The 12,033-nt window shown below is 42.6% G+C and overlaps 1 protein-coding gene across 1 annotated transcript in view; it reads right to left on the bottom strand.

Annotated features, from left to right (window-relative positions):
- Positions 1 to 6,144: 6,144 nt before the first annotated feature.
- Positions 6,145 to 12,033, bottom strand: part of frya (furry homolog a (Drosophila)) — a 41,708-nt gene continuing 35,819 nt past the window's right edge. Inside the window, exons 54-62 of the mRNA XM_076100694.1 lie at positions 11,566 to 11,793; positions 10,650 to 10,813; positions 10,354 to 10,561; positions 9,853 to 10,002; positions 9,670 to 9,768; positions 9,488 to 9,571; positions 7,960 to 8,070; positions 7,660 to 7,865; positions 6,145 to 7,567 (exon numbers count right to left, since the gene is read on the bottom strand). Of these exons, the coding sequence (XP_075956809.1) occupies positions 7,309 to 7,567; positions 7,660 to 7,865; positions 7,960 to 8,070; positions 9,488 to 9,571; positions 9,670 to 9,768; positions 9,853 to 10,002; positions 10,354 to 10,561; positions 10,650 to 10,813; positions 11,566 to 11,793 (1,509 nt within the window). The 3' untranslated portion in view covers positions 6,145 to 7,308. The remainder of the gene's footprint in view (positions 7,568 to 7,659; positions 7,866 to 7,959; positions 8,071 to 9,487; positions 9,572 to 9,669; positions 9,769 to 9,852; positions 10,003 to 10,353; positions 10,562 to 10,649; positions 10,814 to 11,565; positions 11,794 to 12,033) is intronic.

Raw genomic sequence — 12,033 nt, 5'->3', positions numbered from 1 at the left:
CTGGGTATAAATGCTGCTGCCAATGGTGTTTTGAATCTTACCGATACACCTGACAGGCAGTGCTTTTTGAGTGGTGCACACTCTTGTCTGGAGGTAACACCTAGGGTATGCAAATCCACGTTTATGAAACGCAAATAATAATGGTGTCGCGATCTATGCAGAAACAAAAGTGCAAACGTTAATATATACAGTCTTTAACAGCCCGACGCGTGGTGCATTGTAGGAACGCAAGAAAACAAACAAAGATACTTCTAAACGTATTTATAAAACGTCACACACAAACGTAATCAGGGAGAAAATACGTTTCCGGTCAAACGTATTTGAGAATACATTTTAGTGTTGGGGGAACGTAGTTTTTAGGAGTGTTGCAATATTATAACCTTAACTGTTTTGATGGAGGCTACTTTTACTTAAGGAAAGGATGTGTTCTTACTCCATGGTATATAATTATAAAAAAATAAGCTTGTATTGACTTGAACTAAAAGATGCTTCTGATCACTAGGCTTAAAGGCAAAATGTGAAGCCGATAGTACGGAAGCTGTTGTTTCTGCGAGTATTATCAGCAGAAAAACTGCTCCCGTTTTGGCCTTTCCTCCCCTCAGCCATCTCAAACAACATTTAAATGGTGACATCAGAGGGTGAAGTGAATAATCAGACAACCTACTTTTATGATAAGATGACAGTCTTTGGTATCAATGACTTTCTTTTGTGATCAGTATCAGTCTCCTTACTATGATAATGTGGAGAAACATGGCTTTTGGATTTTTAGTTTCCTATTCACTTTCCGCTTATAGTTAGTTTGTTTAACTGTATGCATTTCAAAAATGAACAAAGGTGTTGATGAAACATTTGCTTTATTTGATGCAATAACTGGCTGTGAACATCCAGTTCAAATTTGTTGACATTCTGATCATTATTTCCAGAGCTACATATCACTCTTCACAGGAGTGAATGAGAACTTGACATCCTCCAGCCCTTGGAGCTCCTGACTGGTGCAGAGTTCCTCCTTAACGTGTGGGGCCTCTGGGTCCTCCTGTTCCACTTCAACGTGTGGGGGCTGGGTCCTCCTGTTCCACTTTAACGTGTGGGGGCTCTGGGTCCTCCTGTTCCACTTTAACGTGTGGGGGCTCTGGGTCCTCCTGTTCCAGACTGCTGAGGGGGAACCTCTTCTTTAACGACCAACGGCTGCTGGACGTCTGCAGGAAAACAGTAAACACACACAGAGACGTCACAAAGGCATTTTAGTATTGAGCAAATCCTTTACATACACTTTTTTTCCCTGCCATCATTCCCTCTTACACTCCCTGTGCAGTTACCAAACAGACATGCCGACACAAATCATAAAGACACAACGCACCAGCAGCAATGAGGTCATCAATAGTTTACATGGCAAAAAAGTGTGGTCATGGCTGCAGCCGCAGCCCGACTATCAACAAAAAGTTCCCTAATCTTTAAAATTATTCTCAGCTAAACAATGATCTAAGTGATTATCTTTCATTGATGACCCTGTTCTTCTGATCAAACTCTGTATGACATCACTAACGTTACCCGACGGCTGCTCCACAAACAGATGTTCTGCTTGTTGGTCACATGTTGTGATAAACTGCTGCTGCTTCCTCTCTTACTTGTGAGGGTTTTATTGTGAAAACAGATTCATGAAAAACATGCAGACCTTATAACATGTCCTGTAATGTGAAGGGATCATTTTTATTCTACTTATCGACATCTTCATTTGTCAGCTTCTAGTAAAAAAATATCTTCAAAAACACAGATATATACCGTATTTTCCTCACTATAAAGCGCACCGGATTATAAGGCGCACCTTCAATGAATGGCCTATTTTAGAACTGTTTTTATATATAGGGTGCACCGGATTATAAAGCGCATAGAATAGAATAGCGTCGTAAGCGTGTCTCTTGAAAGGTGCCATTTTGGGGTCTTTATACACACAAGTGGTGTTGGACTAGGAGTAAGCACAGTACCGGTGTTTACCGCGGTGCGGCTTTGTAGTTTACCAGTCGTACTGAAACATTTTGACAGAGCGCCGTGTACAACCAGTATGGATCAACCAATTAACCAATTGATCCATATATAAGGCGCTCCGGATTACAAGGCGCACTGTCGTTTTTTGAGAAAATGAAAGGCTTTTAAGTGCGCCTTATAGTGCGGAAAATACGGTAGTTTGATTCTTTCAAAAAAGGCTCAGTTAAAAAAAGCTGGTCAATTTAGTTTTTATCAAACACACTTTATGTTTTGTACTGATAAGTTTCATACAGAGCCAAACGTTAAAGTGCTTCAACATTGTCTATGAGATCCTGTACCTGCCGACTCACACATGTAACCACAGGTTGTCAGGATCCCTGTCTGACCCGTTGTGTGTTAACCTCTGTTTCCCCTGATCTCCTCTCATGTGTTCTGTCATTCCCCTGTTATTGTGGGCCATGTGCTCTGTGATTTTCCTCTGCCTCCAGACGCCTCCCATTCCCCGTTCCCGCTGGGCCGCAGCGGTTCCCCCTTCCCGCTGGGTTGCAGCTCACTCCGGCTCCCAGTGTCCCGACGGCGGTCCAGGCCGACTCCGGCTCCCCGTGTCCTGACAGCGGTCCGGCTGACCGAGCTGCCGCTTCCGAGCTGCAGCGAGCTCCAGTCCCTGCCACCTCTGAGCCGCGGCTACCCCCGGACCCGTCCACTGCCGCCTCTGAGCCGCGGCGACCTCCAGTTCCTGCCGCTAACGTTCCCCGGAGCCCCGTCTCCGAGAGTCAGAGTCCTGTTCCCCGCAGCCCCGTCACCGAGAGTCAGAGTCCTGTTCTCAGTCTGAGCCCCAGTCTCTAGAGTCCTTTTCCCAGTCTGGGGACCAAGCCCCCATCTACCAGGTGGGTCAGAGGGTGTGGTTGTCGATCCGGGACCTACCCTTGCGGGTAGAGTCCAAGAAACTGGGCCCAAGATTCATCGGGCCTTTCGAAATCGAGAGGATCATCAACCCGGCGGCAGTGAGGCTCAAGCTCCCCAGATCCATGCGCATCCACCCCACATTCCACGTATCCAAGGTCAAACTGGTCCGGGAGAGTCCCTTGGTGCCGGCTGTTCCTCCTCCTCCGCCCCATCGAGGGAGGTCCTGTCCCCACGATTCATCGCCTGCTTCGCTCCCGCCGCTGGGGGCGAGGTCTTCAGTACCTGGTCGACTGGGAAGAATACGGTCCGGAGGAGAGGCAATGGGTTCCGGCTTGTAACATTTGCGACCCCCGACTCAATGACAGTTTTCATCGACAGCACCTGGACCAGCCTTCCAGGACTAAGACGCCTGCCGGGAACACCCAGCCCCTGTTCGGACAATGAGTGTCTTTCCTCCGGTTCCGTGGACCCCCTCCACCCACCCGGCTGTGGATTCCGACTCTGCGGCCTCGGAGGAGTTCTAATCAACAAAATCAATCGGGCCGGTGTATTTGGCCCGATTTTGGCTAGTAATTCATCCCGAGTCTCAGCCGAGTCGGCAACCCGGACTCGGGCCGACGTGTTTCTTCCGGCATGCCGAGCTTGTGCCGGAGCTGGGCCACGTCATGTTGGCTACCTGGGATGTGTTGGTGATGCAGAGACACCCGAGGCTTTGCTAGCTAAGCTGCAAAAGCATCATGCTCAAAAGATGTTGGTTCTCTTTGGATCGACCTACATATGTGAACAAACATTCTCCGTGATGGAGTTTAATTAATCCAGATCCAGATCCTCTCTCAGTGACGATCACCTGTCAGCTGTCCTTCACATCTCACCTCACACATTCAACCTGACTTCAGTGCACTCGCTCACTGAACTGACAAACAGAAAATGAGGTCATTGGACTACAAACAATAGTAATAAAAGTACTAATCTATCAGAAACATGATCCCTGTCAGTGTTTTACTATTATATATGGATATTACAAATGTATATTTGTTTGGATCATTATTCCTGCTGCAGATGTTTCAGGTGGAGCTTATTTTAACAATTTTATACTCTGTTGTTCAGTTTGGGTAGTTAGGAAAGGTTTGAACAATTATAATGTTTAAAGTAACTAGTAACTAAAGCTGCCAGACCAATGTAGTGAAGTAAAAAGTACAAAGTTTAATCAAATAGAAATACTCAGGTAAAGTACCATGAATTTGTACATAAGTACAGTACTTAAGCAAATATACTTAGTTATGTTCCCTCACTGATCATAATATTTACACTTACCACTCACAGCTTATCAAAACCACACAATTTACTTTTTATAAAGAGGTGGAATAATATAGAGCAGGACTGAGTTCAGTTTATTGGACTGAATATTGGACTCTCCACAACAGTCCCTGTTTCTCATGTTACCCCTTGGGAAAAATAATTTGCTCAACCCTGTTCTAGAGACTGCTCTCGGGAACCCATAGGTCAAGGTTGAACCATTGTTGACCATTGTTAGGATGGGAGTGGTTTGGTGTTCCCGCCATCCGCTGCACCCCCTTTCCAGCGTAGCAATGGAGCCAGATATTATAATAGTTTAATGAACTCAGAACAGAGGACAGATCAGAAGAAGAAGATTCATTGCAACCGAATCTCACTCCAACCTACATTAAAAAGTTAGCAGCCGGAGCATGAACAGTGTTTGAAAACTGAGAGACGAAACAAAGTGAACCAACCTGCTCTTTGTTTCCGGACTTCAGGGTTGAAAACAGCGTCCAGTAGTTTCTGTCGACGCGCGTGCTCCTCTTTAGTACGAGAAAGTTCCTCCTCGAGCTCTGCTATCTTTCCTTCAAACATACCAAATACGTCTTCACCAGCCGCAGTTAGTCGCTGGCGGAATAAAGTTCTCAGCATTTGGTCTTTAGACATTTTTACTTAACCACAGAATTGTTTCCTCCAGATAAAGTCAAAAACGTTGTGCTCACTCTGACCTGCGCTGTGTTGCTAAATTAGGTTCCGGTCCGTCTACTTCCTGTTAGCATGCTAACTTCTTTAGCTCCGTAGGACAACTGCGGTCACGTGAGCCGTCACCCGCGGATTAGTTCCACATGTAGATACAGAAAATATGTGGTAACCGTAACAGTTGTACTTGTATAATATAATTGATAAAATATATACTATTATAACGAAGCATAATAACTATTTAAAAATGAACATACCGTTTGTCTTTTCCATATCTACACCCTTGTATATGTATTTAATATTCAACACTATGATATTAGACAATTGTATTCTTTGCACAGAAGACAAGCTACATGTTTTCTTTCCAAGTATAAATTAACTGAAACTAAATGTCATCTTTATAAGAGCCAGGGTAAAACAAACAAAACTCCAACACATCTCTCTATATACAGTAAATACACACTTTCACTTGGATGTACTGTACCTTTTTTAAAGTTTGTGTTTATTAGTTGTTGACACCGGCTTCTGTTTTTTTCCTTTTGGCTATATATATTTTATATTCATTAATTAAAAACTGTTGCCTGACAGTTTAGAATCAATGTTTATAGAAGACTCCAACTCTGATAGAGTAGATGTTTACAAATGGTCACTGTTAATGTACAGTCATGAAGAAATGCATGCTGGGTAGCTCCCGACTAGCAGATTTATATTATATATATATATTATATAGATTATATTAATCAGTTACTAGATGTTGCATCACATCACACAGACTCACTAAGGCTCAAGGCTCAAAAAATCTCCACACATACCACATTAACCTATATTTCATCCTCCATGTTTTACACTCTAGGGATTTGAAAACAAGGTTATTTTGGTTTGAAGGCTTCAATTTTGTCGAAAAATAATAATAAAGCATATTTATATATCACAACAAGCGTCAACGTGTTTCCCAGGCAGACATGAAAAGAACAAAGGATAACATATAATGCAAATACACGCACATTTCCACATAAATATATATTTACAAACACACATGAATAAATCTGATTGAGTTCTGTAAACTACAAGTAGCCTACAGATTGGATCTAACAGGAAGTAACTGTTTCTTTGACTTCCTGTTTATTCTTTGAAGGCAGCTGAAAACTGTCTTGACAGCAGTTTTATTTTAACGCCCACTGCTGCTGCCGCCCGCTCTCGTCCACTTTCCAGGCGAGGCATTAGGATTAACAATATCACACAAATCACAAAATGAAACCACAGATAACAAATGTACGTTTTATTTTTACTGTTACATAAGTGTACAGAACACCAAAGTACAGTACATTGCAAAGGCAGTAGTATTTACACGGCGAGAAGCTACACAAACAGTTTGTGTGGAATCTTTATAAATAGCTATCTTTACCTCTACATGCAGCTCAAATTGTAAGTTCATAAAAATACAATCTTATGAGTCTGAGCAAAGCCCCCATTGCACTATGTACAATCATTCAGTTAAAATAGTATCTGTATTTGTTCATAAACATTACTATTACACTTACATAGAATTTGCAAGCTTGGCAGGTTTAAAGATAAAACAAACTGTTTGGTTTCTATAAATCTAGTCTGATAAATGCATGTTTTTTCTATTGCAAATAATATTACATCATTTACCTAATTGCTAAAAGCTGCACAGTTAAAAGGTACAGTAAGATGTTTCATGTAACAGATAGCCCACCCAGCAGCATGTAGTGTAGGTTTGGGAGACGTTACAGTAGCTTTGCAGCATGTCGAAGTAGTTAAATGCAAACAATTTCTGTAAATCAGTATTCATAATTCCATCTGTGATGGTCTTCTGGTTTATGTCACACACTCGAGCACCCACACACACCACAAGCACACAGAAACACACACACGCACACAAAAGACCCACTACCTTTACCAAGTAATGAAGCCTCCCTTTTTCTGTACTAACAATGTTTATGTTTTCCAATGCTATGATATTCAAATACATTCTTTCAGGATACAGTAAAATTCTTCCACTTTAGTGTAGGATTGCACATTTTCCCATGACAATTAAAACAACATAACTGAAAGAGAATCACTTAGCTTTGGTATGTCAATTGTTAACTAAATGTGAAAGTTGTTGACCTCAGTAGCAAATGGTCGCTTTGTGACAATTTCTATTATTAGTGCAATAAAAGCCTACGTTTCTCTGCAACAGCAAAGTCTCTCATCTTTCTAAAAACAAACAACAGTATTGCTGCACATCTGATGACCTGACTTTATGACATTCTGATGTGCTCTGAGCAGGAAGAGGAAAGGGGGTTTGGTTTTTCCCAGGTGAGAGCAGAGCGCTTGTTAACCACTGAGACAATAGCAGCAGCCCCCAAACAGGACCAGAGGCTAGGCATGGGACAGGTTGCTGTGCAGGAACGGGTGTCAGGCGCTGCCAGACCGTCATCAAAGAGTCGAGCCCGAAACTCTGGAGTCTGGGAGGAAAGCTGCGATGGCTCGGTAGCCTTGGGATCGTCGGATCATGTCCCGGATCTCTCTGTTAAGTTCCATCAACTTGACAGATACTTCTGTCAGGTCCTGTTTAGAGCCCACCAGAGCAAAAGTTCCCGTCTGACCCAAGGTTTGATGTCTGAAGTAGATGTTGAGCAAAGTCTGGACCTCCTCCTCAGAGTGGCTGCCGAAGATGTCTTTAGGCCACATTGTTCTGCATTAAAAAAAGAAATGTTATTTGTTTCACTGGGGACATATTTTGACGACATACATTCCTCATATAGAGAAAAACAAGCCTTTTCTCACCTGCACTCGCGAATGTAGCGGATGGCCGTCGGAAACTCTTTGTTCTTCAGACACTCGAGGATGGCCTGCACAGCAGCCTCGGATGAGCTGAAGGTGGGCTCAGAGCAGGAGCTCTCACACGCAGCAATCTCATCATTCGTCACAGAGGCAGCTGCTACTCTCAGGTTGCTCTTCAACTCGTTTAGCTCTCTGGACATATTTGTCAGCTATAAGTTAAAAGAGATTCATATCATTAATTCATTAGAAGGTGGGTGCCATGGTTCCGGAAAGAGAGGACATGCAAATGCATTATGTACCTACCTCGGGAATAGAGCCTATTGCATGGACCTGTTCAATCAGTTTACAGTAGGACTGAAAAAGCAGCAACAGCTGAAAGTGGAGTTTGTAGAGTCTTTGACAGAGCTCCAGTTGCTGAAAGTAAGAGAAAAGTGGTTGTTGGCAAAAGGCCTTTTCATTGGGCTAGGTTTCTCTTTCTTATGTATTAACTGATCGGGTATGGTTCTGCATTTGGTTGAGAGTACACTCACATGAAGCTACTGGTGAACTACTTGTAAATAGAAGTCAGACCTGCAGCAGCTATATAGAACACTTTAAAAGTGCTGACAATAGGATTACAGTGAGCCAAACGTTTGCTTTTAAAAACAGAAGAAGACCATTTAAAATAACAAAGAGGAACAAGTCATTCCAACTTACAGCCAGAGATTCCATTTGCTACAAAGCAAGCATGTTACAGGACAGAAAAGAGGTCGGGAAAACAGAGAATCAAAAGAAGGGCATGCAACTCCTCATTATTTCCATTTGAAAGAGGGTGGAAAGTATTAGCACAGGTTTTATTGGCATGCAGAGAGGAAGAAAAGTGAGGGTCGGTGTATGTGCAAATTAGAACTGAAAGGAGGGCTGGTAGTCGCCATGAATTAAAGGATCCCTGTGGAGTTTTTGACGTCTAGCAGCACTAGCAAGGTGCTTTTCTGAGTGGGTTCCTGTTTTGTTTATCATGTGCACGCGGGTGATGTCATACAGAGTTCTTCTGATGGTGTCACATTGTTTTACTGATCGACAGGTCATTTACCAAGATACGATGCAATGCGGCAACAAAGATCCAAAACACTTTGCAAAAGTTGAATGAGGAAGGCTTTTTTTACTGAATGTAATCATTATTTTTGTTTGGAAGAAAACTCCACATGGCACCTTTAATTTGAAAAAAAAGCCAAGTAAAAACAGCCAAGCAAATTAAAATTTTGCCTGTAAATTAGCACAAATGCACTCACTTTGGTGGGAATCTCTTAGCTATTAAGTACAAAGTTTTAGCAGCAAAACTTTCCATGTAGCTGTTTCCTTTCCTCTGTTTTGAAGTGAGTGTAATTGTTTACTGCTAGATCAAATGCAACTTAAGAGGCCTTGCTCCCATGCCCAGCAGAGCTGAAAATGATCACAATGCACATTGGAATGAGATAATAATCAATGTGACGTGCGGCAACTCAACGTTGTCAAAAACTTAAAATTGACATAGTGTGAGAAAATTAGAGGTAACACTCACAGAGCTAAAGTATCACACAGTAATCGTAATGCAGAGAGTACAGTATGAGAGGTCAGTTGAAGTGAAATCTATTTTTCAGTCATTTTATTAATTCCATTCTTACAGAAGCAACAACTTTTTTCATGAAAATCCTTCAGCCTTTTGTGTGTTTGCACACTGGCTGGATGCATTAAACCACAGAACCAAACCAGTATTTTTCATTATCACTCATTTGATATGACAGCGTGTCAGAGTTATAGCTCAAATTCTTAAAAAGTTAAGGTTTTATTGTACCATAGAAAAAGGTTTTACCTTGTCCTTGTGCTCCGCTGGTTGACTTGTTATCACGCTGCCCCCAGCACTCTTGGGAAAGGTGGCCTTACAGTTGCTCAACCACTGTGAGTAACAGAGACAACAGAAACACAGCGTCAACAACTCAGTGACAACATGCAGGTGACATTGAGACTGGAGGTCACACTATTGAATGTCCTTACAGTGAGAGCTGCCTCTTTTCTGTTGTTGTAAGTATCAAGATACTCTTGAAGTTCCAACACGCTGAATTTCATTTTCTCCAGGAAACCATAAGACATAATCTGTGAAAATAAGAGTTTTGTTGTTGAATTTGTTCAACTACCGCGAACGTCATTCTGTCAAAAAAAACATCTCAGGTTACTCACTGTGTCTGCATCAATAAATAGTGTTGGGCACTCCGAGCATGATGTCAGCATCTGAGAAGACCTTAAAAGCTTCGATCCTAATCCTCTCATGCCATCGCCGAGGTAACTCACAGCGTCACAGGTCAAGGAACAGAATTTGGCCTGGATATTCTGCAAAGTACGAAAAACAGGCTGGCTGTGACACTGCCAAAGTCCCTCTTAGATCATGTTAGGGACCTACATTCTGTCATTGTTTTTCTGAAAATCCCCATTGTCAGCTCTGGTCAGTGAAGTGAACAACATCTGGTTAATGAATCTGAAGATTTTCAAGCTGAAAGCATCTACAGACTGCCCCCGATTTGTAATTATTCAGATGTTGTCTGAAAGGAAGCCTCTTTCTCTAAAGGTTAATCAGCCACATAACTAATCCTGTTAGCCTTTCAGTTTAATTATTCACTTTGACCAGGCACACTGTTGTTGGGATGCGGGGGCAATGCTGGTTACAAGGCCATGCTGTAATACCTGAAACAGTGAAGAAAACACATGAAAAGTGTAGACTGCACAGGATCCATCTGAGTCAGACACAAGCTGGTTGATGTGACTTCGCCAAGCCTCCTCTGCATCGTCGCATACTGCAGGTTGGAAAGCTGCGAGGATGGCGGAGAAGAAGGGTGACGGCGGCGGTGAAGATCGGGATTCCAGCATGTCGTCTCTCTCCTCCTCGGCGAGACTGAGTGGACATAAAGCCATGTTATCAATGTCATTTCCCCCCCCCCCCCGAACATTATCTACTATTGAGAAAAGTTGTGAGTAGGTACCTGTGCTGGCAGCTGTCAAGGTCAAGTTCTCCTTTGTAATTAATGTGAACCATGTCCATTATCAAACTGTCTCCACAGTGAAATTCAAGGGGTAGTTCACTGATGGAGAGAGAGATGTCGTCCTCGTGGACATTGGTGTCTTCATCCTCTTGTGACACCTCATGCTAAAAGAACACAGGGAGGACACACGCTTTCTCAGCAACTGGCAAAGTTAACCAGTCATGAACAAACACTGAGACAGCATGCAGTGAAGGTTATAATGAACTGAAATGTGTTCCCTATGTTAGACTTCATTATTAAACAGATAATTGCGTGGGTAAAATGGATACACTAACCTTGGCGTGGGACCCTATGGACACTCCTTGTGCTGTTCTCTTATATTTGGTAATTTCAGTGTGCATAAATTAGGCCAATCAAATAGATTATTAAATAATTTCGGTCAGCCAGCATTGTGGCCCTGCACACTTCATGTTTTGGGGGGCAGGCAATGTGTAAACCTTTCTTGACCTCCCACATGCCAAGAGTTTTTAGTTGTTGCTTAGAGCCACCCACACAGGAGCAATAGGTATACACATTGCCTTAAACAGACAGACACAGAAAGAAAAAGATTTTTTTTTTGTTCTATTGCTGGCTACGACCCCCTAACACTGCCACGATTAAAATAAGGCACAAACTAGCCCATAGCCCAAAGCATTATAGATTGCCTGCTTGCAGGGTTTTAGTTCATTCTCCTTTAGCATGCAACCAATGAAATAAATATCAAGAAAAGGCCGGCTCATGCACTACTCTGAAGAGGGGAAATGTAGAAAAGTCACAGCGCCACAAAATAATACTTTACAAAGACTGAACCCAAAGCACATAAAACATCCAAGACACTTCCCAAGAAAAGATGCAACAGAATAGCTCCCTATTTGGCAAAATTAGTGAAGAACTCTAGTATGGAGTTGCGATAGGAATTAGTAGTTCCCAGTATCTCAGACACTCTGAAGCCCTTATTCACCCGCTGCTTCGAGTCCTCTGGCAGTTGGACATCGAAACTAGGATTTTTGGTGTTATGGGGAGTTGAATCAGCTGAGGTTGTATCGAAAAAGGCAGAAGGAGAGTCCCTGTTACTGATCTCAGCTGTTGGAGAGAGGCTGACCATCTGCAAAAGAGACAAAGTCAAATTTGTTGAAATCTTCTCTAAATATTTTTTTTTAGAAACAGAAAAAAGCAGAGCTCAAAACACTGGATTAAAAACTATAATGCTGCAAAGTCAACATCCCTGAATTAGCTGTAAGCACCGACAGTGGTAGACTGGCTAACTAATCAGGAACAAGAGAGGAGTGGGATGACAGCTGTTTGGACACATGGGCTTTCCATCTGCCACCACGGTTTCCACAAA

Source organism: Anarhichas minor, unplaced genomic scaffold (assembly GCF_050575085.1).
Source record: "Anarhichas minor isolate MPS153535 unplaced genomic scaffold, ASM5057508v1 ptg000026l, whole genome shotgun sequence".
In the NCBI taxonomy this organism is placed as follows: Eukaryota; Metazoa; Chordata; class Actinopteri; order Perciformes; family Anarhichadidae; genus Anarhichas; species Anarhichas minor.
Note: the sequence above shows the minus strand (reverse complement) of the source record. Positions and strands in the feature narration are given on the sequence as shown.